Genomic DNA, 9,500 nt, shown 5'->3' on the forward strand with positions numbered 1-9,500 from the left:
GTTCACCGGTTTATATTCACATTTGTAAATAGCTTTAAAATGCTTTGTGTTTCTGACTCTTGCAGACATTCTTGCCCCTGAAATGGATGGCTCCAGAGAGCATCTTCCATAACCTCTACACCACACTAAGTGATGTCTGGTCATTTGGCATTTTACTGTGGGAGATATTTACTCTAGGTGAGATATTAAACCATTTACAGCAGCCATGAACGGCTCTTTCTGCCTGTTTTAGAGGTCACTCGGTTTTTGTGTTATACATTTGTTTTCTTCAATAACGTTGATAGAATATGTTTTGATGGATGTGTATGATTTGCAAAACCTGAAGCAAGCTGGATGTTTGTCTTCATAGGTGAGCAGGCACATTCATAAGTGTTTCTTTATTGTGCTGAATTTTTAATTGTGGTATGTATGCAGTTGTTTGTGCAGTTGTGCTGTTTGTTTATTCTCAGCATGTCTGTCTTTGTGGAGAGGTGTGAATTGTTTTCTTAGCGAAGGTTCTCACCTCTTCCTTTTCACCCTCATTGCTCACTAGCAGTTCAACACAACATTTTACACACACAGAACCAACAGCGACTTAGTTAATCTGATAACCGAGTAACCAGAATAACTATTATTTTGTGATTATATTAGTTTAAAATATCAGTCAATTTTCATTGCACCAGTGGAAAGGCCACCAGGAGCTACAGAAATGGAGTAAACCCCTTATGCTCTATTACTGTGCTAGTATAACGATTTTCTTGTATTTATATATTGAACGGAATTTTAAGCATGAATTTACTAAGGAGTTTAAAACAGCCATCACAAAGGTCTTATAGAGTTATTGAGGTGTTTGAATATACATGAATTTGAAAAATACTGTGAAATGTATTATACAATCCATGCATTTATCTACAGTCTTGTGCAAAGGTTTGGTCAATGACTGGTCACATTACATGCTTTGATGAAGTGAAGATAAGTTTATAGGTTCTATAGTAAACAAACCTAAACATGCCATTTTCTAAAAATTTAAAATATTTAAAATAGTTTAAAATCTAAAATTCTAAAATCCAAGTTAAACATAACTTTTGCACAGGCCACATTTTATGCTTTATTTTTTGCTGCAATGTGATTCAGAAAATAAACAGTATTTGTGCAATAAAGTTTGAACAAATGGATTCTCCATAAAGGATATGAACTTACTGTCACTTAGAAAATCAACAAAAGATGCCATTTGACCTGCAGCGCCAAAACTTTCGTAAAGGACTGATAAAATGTTCACCTTTATGTTGCATTTAGACTTTTTACTAAAGAATGGTTCTCTTACAGGAGGAACTCCATATCCAGATCTGCCTATGAATGAGCTGTTCTATAATGCTCTAAAAAGAGGATACCGCATGGCCAAACCCATGCATGCCTCAGAGGAAATGTATGTCCAATCCTTTCACAATGCTGTTTTTATTTGTAAAATATTTTAAACTGAATGTAAACTTCATGAAATGTGCAAGATACACTATATTTCCAAAAATATTCACTCACCCATCGAAATCATTGAATTCAGTTGCTCTCAGGAGCTCAGTGAATTCCAGCGTGGCACTGAGATAAGCTGCAACCTGTGGAACAAGTCCAGTCGTGAAATTTCCTCAATGCTAAATATTCCACAGTCAACTGTCAGTGGTATTATAACAAAGTGGAAGTGACTGGGAACAACAGAAAATCAGCCATGAAGTGGTCGGCCACGTAAAGTGACTGGGCGGGGTCAGTGGATGCTGAGGTACATAGTGTGCAGAGGTCACCAACTTTCTGGAGAGTCAATCACTACAGACCTCCAAACTTCATAAGCCTTCAGATCAGCTCAAGAACAGCGTAAAGAGCTTCTTGGAATGGGTTTCCATGGCTGAGCAGCTGCATTCAAGTCTTACATCACCAAGCACAATGCAGTGCGTGGAATGCAGTGGTGTAAAACGCCGCCATTGGACTCTAGAGAAGTGGAGACATGTTCTCTGGAGTGATTAATCACACTTCTCCATCTGGCAGTCCGATGGACTGGGTTTGGTGGTTGCCAGGAGAATGGTACTTGTCTTACTGCATTGTGCCAAGTGTAAAGTTTGGTGGAGGGGGGATTATGGTGTGGGGCTGTTTTTCAGGAGTTGGGCTCGGCCCCTTGGTTCCAGTGAAAGGAACTCTTAATGCTTCAGCACCAAGAGATTCTGGACAATTTCATGCTCCCAACTTTGTGTGAACAGTTTGGGGATGGCCCCTTCTTGTTTCAACATGACTGCGCACCAGTGCACAAAGTCCATAAAGACATGGATGAACGAGTTTGGTGTGGAAGAATTTGACTGGCCTGCACAGAGTCCTGACCTCAACCCGATAGAACACCTTTGAGATGAATTAGAGCGGAGACTGCGAGCCAGGCCTTCTCGTCCAACATCGGTGTCTGACCTCACGAATGCGCTGCTGGAAGAATGCTCAATAATTCCCTAAACCTTGTGGAAAGCCGTCCCAGAAGAGTTGAAGCTGTTATAGGTGCAAAGAGTGGGCCAACATCTTATTAAACCCTGTGGATTAAGAATGGGATGTCACTCAAGTTCATATGCGTGTGAAGGCAGATGAGCGAATACTTTTGGCAATATAGTGTATTAACAGCTGTAACTGTATACTTTACACAAACAGACACGAACAGTAATAAATCAGAACAGTCTTGTGTATTTAAACAATATCTATGTCTATTTCTTTTGTTTCTGTATGTTTGACTTTTTTCCCTGCAGATATGAGGTGATGAGGAAGTGCTGGGAGGAGAAGTTTGAGAAGAGGCCTGAGTTCTCTTTTCTGGTCCAGGCCATGGGGAACATGCTCACAGAGACCTATAAAAAGGTTTCCACAGCTCTTTTTTCTGTTTCCTTGGATTCCATATTAAAAGCATGAAACTTCCACGTTCGCATCACGTATCTCAGCGGATGCGCGCTAAAGTTCCTCTATATCAAGAGACATCATATCCCGTTCAAGAGGGCCTTAGTTCAGCACGCTTTAATGATTTCCCTGCTCCCGGGTACCTCATTCAACTTATCAGTTTAGGTTTGCTTTGTGTCTCAGACACAGGCATGGAGTCGCAAGTTAGCGACTCAGCTTTGAGTCGTACTCAAGTCACATGTAGTCTGACTTGCAGCTTGACTCAAGTTTGCCTTTAAATTGCTTGCAACTCAACTGAGACAAGACACTAATGAAATTTCATGAAATAAAAGAAGAATCGGAGGATTTCCAGTTGGTTTGCTATGGTCATGCTCGAGAACACCACTGGAGAACACCAACCTTTATTTGAAACCAACATGTTTCAGCATGCAAGCATTCATCAGGGCTAAAAAAATGAAACCAGCATGGTTAGATGCTAAAAATTAACCAATAAGATAAATGCAACACTCATAAAGTTGCATCACCTTTCAATAAAATGAAAGAAATTAGAAGGTCATCCAATATGAGGCCTATACCCCTGTTAGAAACCCCAGCAGAGCAGCACCAGCAACACCAGCATATGATGTGTTTTAGATGCTGCTATGTTGGTCAACCAGCATGACTATGCAGGGTGACCAGCTAAACTAGCACCATGCCAGAACTAGACCAGCATAATTCAACCCAGTCTGCACTGTATTTTTAGCAGGCACATGTTATTTGGCTGCTTCCATTTTATGTTCAAGTAGGAGCACTCAAAGCAAAGAAACTTTCAAAAGCACCAATACTTGCCAAGGAAACAACTGGTGAGGATAAGTAAGGCCATAAACATGCAACATACAACATGCACATGAACCTTAAAGGAACACTTTGATTCATCCCTCCTAAGAATACATTTTTGCCTCAGAATTTGGGATTTTGTGATATTGTCTCATTTTCATTTGGTTCAGTTGGTTTCACAGTATAGTAACAAACTGTGACTGAGTGCATTAGGTCATGTATCGCAGTAAAAACATCATTACTGGATCGGCGAGCTGCAGCTCCTCTCACAGATCATGAGCTCACAAAGGTTTTACTGTTTGAGAAATACCACACCCCCCAAGTGAAATGGAGATTTTGATTGGGCCTGGTAATCAGTTCAGTTCAGTTTTGTGTTTATGGGTCAGTGCTTCGTAAGCACATGTGTCCTGATCTCGGTCATAAAGTGGTAGCTCTTTGCCCAGTACTTTGAAAAGTGGTGGGTCAAATGCATACTGGCCCCTGTGGTTCCAGACTTCTAAAAGACTCCTATCTAACCCCAGAGACTTGAGACTCAACTCGGACTTGCATGATGCTGCTTGTAAACGCCACTGGTTGGAGAAGTGGAATATTCAGTCTGTGCTGGACTCTGGAACTCCAGGACCAGAACTGACCAATCCTGTGGAGTTTAATGTTTTTCCTTCTCTAACATAGTTGGATAATTAACTAATCAATGGAAACAGTGATGGAATTCATGATTCAGAGGAACACTTGCTAAATGAACCTGAGGTGTAATGGCCTCTACAAATACAACAGTCAAACTCATGCTGGTTCATTTACCTCAGTCAAAATATTGAACATCTAAGTCAAGTGTGTTCAAATCATGATAGAATCACTGATTTTCTGTCTCTACTTCTCTGCAGAAATACCACCAGGTCAATGACAACTTCCTAAAGAGTGACCACCCAGCAGTGGTGCGCACCAAGCACAGGGTGCCCTCTCCATTCCCAGTCACCCTCTCTCCTTCATCCCCTTCCTCCACGTTCCCTCCATCCTCCACTCCCAATCCTTGCTTGGACGGGGAGACAGCAATGACCCCTTACAATGGCTACATCATCCCCATCCCGGACCCCAAGCCAGAGGAAGATTGCCAGGAGGCTACTCTGCCAACAGAAGTCCCCTCGAGGTAGGACATCTTTCAGGTCGTGCATAAATATAGTAGAAACCGCAGAAGACACAGGAAAGATGATGCATCAGTTCCCCATGAGGGGTTCTTACTCAGACAGACTCGCTTCTGGTTTTCAGATGAGAACACAGGGCCAGATGGAGGATAAAGCACTCAGACAAAGAATGAGCTCATGCAGGATGCAGGTTTTTTAGGACTTTGTTGTCTAATATGGTGTTTCGTAATCCTGCTTCTGGAGACCCACTGGTCAGCACAGTTTCATATATTTACCCCAAAACACCTAATCCAGTGATTAACCTTTGACATGTTGGATCAGGTCAGGTGGGGCAGAAAATAATGAAACTAGAGCTGTAGTTCCCCAGGAGTCAGATTTAGAAGCACTGGTCAAGTAGATAGTATCGTTTTAAGCTTTTAGCTTCAGAGCAGGAACTAAAACATACTAGAGACTTAGGATGTAACAATTTAACATGACATTGCATCATACTGGATATCAACGTATTGTACTGTATGTAACTTGCGTGTTAGCTTGAGGTTGGAGCACTAGATTGGGCCACTATAAAGGTCAACTTTTGAAATTCTTTTTGGAAATCATGGACACTGTGTCCTCCCAGCTAAAGACCATCAGGTTTGTTATCAGCACACAGTTCAAAAGCCAGCATCTGTAATGTCATGGCGGGCATTAGTGCACCTGGCATGGGTGACTGGCATATCTTTGAAGGCATCATTAATGGTGAATGATATATAGAGGTTTTGGTTATGTAGCCATTCAGACTTTCCTGGAAAGGCCATGTACAAAAGTTAAGGTGCTAAATTGGCCTGTCTGTAGATCAGACCTGTCACTCACTGAAAATATATGGCACTTTATGAAACGACAAACACAACATGAGACCTCGAACTGATGAGCAGGTGAAATCCTATATGAAGTAAGAATGGGAAAATATTTCACTTTAAGAACTTCAGCAATCAGTCTTCTCAGTTCCCAAACACTTACAGAGTAGCTGAAGAAGAGGTGATGAAGCACAGTGATAAATATGCCCCTGTCCCAACTTTTTTGGAAAGTGTTGCTACCATCACATTCAAAATGGGCATATATTTTTCAAAAAAACTATTTATTTTCTCAGTTTAAGCTTTTAATTTATATTTATATAAATATATTATTTAAAATAATAAATAATGAAGGGAAGACAAAAACTAAAGTGGGGAAAACGCAGGGTAAAGTCTGTAGAGTGGGAGGCAGACAAAATGTGAAATCCGAAATGTGAGTCCAACACATATTTGGAAAATGATGTCCAAACCGGAGTTAGCAGTCAGGTTCAAGTTCAGACAAACAATTCAAGCTCTTGTTAAACCCTTAAAAGAGATTTTCTTTCAATAAACATTCTTTTCCTCAACAATGTTTTCTACTGCTGGCTAGTTTTGCTAGTTTCTTCTAAAGGCAACTTTGGTTTGCTGCAGAAATAACATGTAAAATCTTTCAATTTGTCCTGTGGCCCTTTTTGTCACAAGTTAGCAGCGCATTTTCTACAGCGATTATCTGCAAAAAGACAGATTTGTCCAACATAAGTCACATTCTGCCATTTTAGAAACAGCACCCCCCTGTGGTTGGATGTTGGTGGTTGGATGTTGGAGGTTGGATGATCTGAACAAGATTGGCTGAAATTTTAAAGGTGTGATTTCTCGTTGTAGCTCTGTGGGTTCTGAAGCGGAGACGGTGTCCTTGGAAACCCCCAGCATGGAGGCAGAGCAGGAGGATCTGCTGAAAGAGCACTCCAAAACTCCAGAAGTAGAGGAGAGTTTCCTGTGACCCTACGTAGCATCCGGTCACCAGGAAGTAAATCAAGAGATTAACATACAAAACAAAAAGCAAACAGCAGCAGCTCTGTAAGATATTTCACAGTTTTCTTAGAAATGATGGCTACAACTGAGAACAGTCACATTTATACCAGAAGATCGTTCAGAAAAGGATTAAATATTAGATCCTAGCTTACAAACGAGGCATCGTAAAGGAAATCAGGTCATTTTGTTTCAGTCTTGAGGAATAGCTGGAGATCAACAAGACTATAACACAGTATTATATAAGAAATCATTGAAACCTTCATATGACAACCTGTTATTACTATTAGAGCGCAATTAGGCCTCATAAATGCAGATCTGTGGAAAGAAATGATGTCCAGCTGAAGATATGATATCAGGATAGGGCTAGGGGATCTTATCCCCCCTTCTTTGTGAAATCAGGTTACGGTACTAATTTTTCAGCGTAATGGTACATTGTAATGCATTTAACTGCCTAAAGTGAAGCTACAAACAATACATAATCAGTATTGAAAAGAGATGCTGTGATTGTCATTGGATTTTGTAGCATGGAAGATTTTGCTTGTCATTTTGTAGGATTGACGACTTCTGTCTTATTTTGTACGATTTTCAATATAGTCAAGCTGCATAACTGACATTTTAATGAAGGACATATTTGTGTTTATGAGCTACTTTTGTTCAAATATTTTCTATTTTAGCTTATTCTTTCCTGTTGTGCAGAACATTTATTTTGAGACAGTATCATTTTACTATATTTTGCATTATAGAGAAGGGAATTTGTAAAAAACCTTGTAGCAGATTTGCACTTTACAGCCTCATGGACATTTTTCACCTAGATTTTATCTGATTTTTTAACTCTTTTTTTATTTTAGTGAAGGAAATGGTATGTCAACAGATCTAATAGTGATTAAAGATTGTATTTTTGGTTGCAATTTTATGTCCATTACAGTGTTGGAATAAGAATTCCTTATTCCCTAAAGCATTGTACTGAATACAGACTGAAACACTAGTGAAACTCAGCACAGGTTAAGGTATTAGAAACAGGGCGACTATGTGTGAGATTTTCTTCTTCTTTGTTTTGTTTTACAAACTCGTTTAGCGTCTAGAGAGAATCTGTGTCTTTACTGCTTTCAGGTCAGTATGAGCTACAGTGTGTTGTGCCTGCTTGAGGTGGAAGTTTCTTTTAACACTGATACAGGACCAGTTCCTTCTCATATCCATCCTTAAAGGGGAATTCCACTGATTTTTCAAAATTGCTACTTAATCTAATGTGTGGGATGTAAACAAAGTCAGAGTAGTTTAATGTGAAGCGGTGTATTTGTCATTTTGTCTTTTTTTTTTTTTTTTTACAGTGGTGGTGACCCAGGGGTCATGATGTCTGAAGTGCAAAAATAGCCACACATGTCTTCTTGGTTTGATAGTACTAAAATAGCATTAAATCTGAAAAAGGAAGTATTCTTTCTGGGTTATTTTGCTTTACCACACCCTGCATGTGCCCCTCCACCATCAACAGATCACAAAACTATCATAAAATAATGTCTAACAACTTTCTGTGAGGTAGATTTTACGGGCATTAAACTCTTCAGACGTCTGGTTCCTATCACCACCACTGTGAACAATTCTGACTCAGTTTCTCTACAATGGAGCATTTCACACCAAATCACTCTGAATGACTTTCTTTACATCTTAACGATTGAAGTGGAGTTCCTCTTTAATCATTATCCTGCGTGCGGTTAGATGAAACTGACCTCAGGACAGTGTCTACAGTCAACTTGCCCGAGCGCCTTATCACCCAGTCCAGGACTGTATTACTGTCGTCCCGTGAAAAAGCCGCCTGTTTTGTGAATTCACAGAATGACCTATAGCTCTTCACCTTTCTTTTCTTTTTATTTTCCTCTTTCTTTTCTTTTTATTGTAGCCCTTTTTTTGTATATGAGCCAAACATTATTTAGTGTCACTCCATATATCACACTTTACGTGAAAATATCACACGCTATGGTACCAAAGCTTTTACAATATGTATGTTTACAAGTGTATTTTTGTATAAATATTTTGTATGCTGTACTTTATTGTACTGAATATGTTCTATGTAAAATATATAATAAAGTTTAGAAAAATATCTATTACCCCTTACATTTGAAAAGCCTTTTGTTCTTCATACATTCAGACTTTGCTTCCAGATGTCATTTGCAAAAGTTTGGGCACCCCTGGTGCATTACATTCAATCGCTTAAATGTATTTAGTGAATTTAACATACACTGTTAGAAATAAAGGTGCTGTGCAGGTACATTTTTCATTCTCATAGTACAAACAATCCAAATGTTCCCTCAAAGGTGCAACAGTGGTCTAAAGGTCCAATCGTGCACCTTAAATAAGTTTATCCCAAGTAAAAAGTACATATTTGTACCTTTCCATAGTCTAATGTTTTAAAGCCTGGAGGCAGGACGGTGTGTGTGGAGTCAGTACAACTCAGAAAATATCATTTCAATGGATTGCAATACAATTATGTTCCCTGACTAAACATACCGATATGTACCCCCTGAGGATGTTTACAATATGTTAAACTAGAATGAGCGAATAGATAGAACTTCTGTTCAGAACAGTGTCATATTTCAGGGTCCTCTCTGTGTTCTCTAACATTATGTTAACACTAAACTTCTAAAGTGAGGGTTTATCATATGTATTTCATACTATCACTGCACTGCCCACCCCCTGCAGACACGCAGTGTTACTCTTCAAACACTACAAAAACCTAAAAACTACACAAATAACCCAAAAGAGAAGCCTCAAAAAATCAATTAGCTACAAAACCATAGACAAAAACCAAAGCTGTATCCTT

General features: G+C 39.4%; 1 protein-coding gene across 3 annotated transcripts in view; it reads left to right on the plus strand.

The window, feature by feature from the left end:
• Window positions 1-8,794, plus strand: part of pdgfrb (platelet-derived growth factor receptor, beta polypeptide) — a 62,316-nt gene extending 53,522 nt beyond the window's left edge. For all 3 annotated transcript variants that reach the window (XM_017703794.2, XM_017703793.2, XM_017703792.2), the window contains 5 exons: window positions 66-177; window positions 1,306-1,405; window positions 2,748-2,853; window positions 4,587-4,849; window positions 6,536-8,794. In XM_017703794.2, coding sequence (XP_017559283.1) covers window positions 66-177; window positions 1,306-1,405; window positions 2,748-2,853; window positions 4,587-4,849; window positions 6,536-6,653 — 699 coding nt within the window. In that variant the 3' untranslated portion in view covers window positions 6,654-8,794. The remainder of the gene's footprint in view (window positions 1-65; window positions 178-1,305; window positions 1,406-2,747; window positions 2,854-4,586; window positions 4,850-6,535) is intronic.
• The last annotated feature ends 706 nt before the right edge of the window (window positions 8,795-9,500 follow it).

Source organism: Pygocentrus nattereri, chromosome 11, assembly GCF_015220715.1.
Source record: "Pygocentrus nattereri isolate fPygNat1 chromosome 11, fPygNat1.pri, whole genome shotgun sequence".
NCBI classification, from domain to species: Eukaryota; Metazoa; Chordata; class Actinopteri; order Characiformes; family Serrasalmidae; genus Pygocentrus; species Pygocentrus nattereri.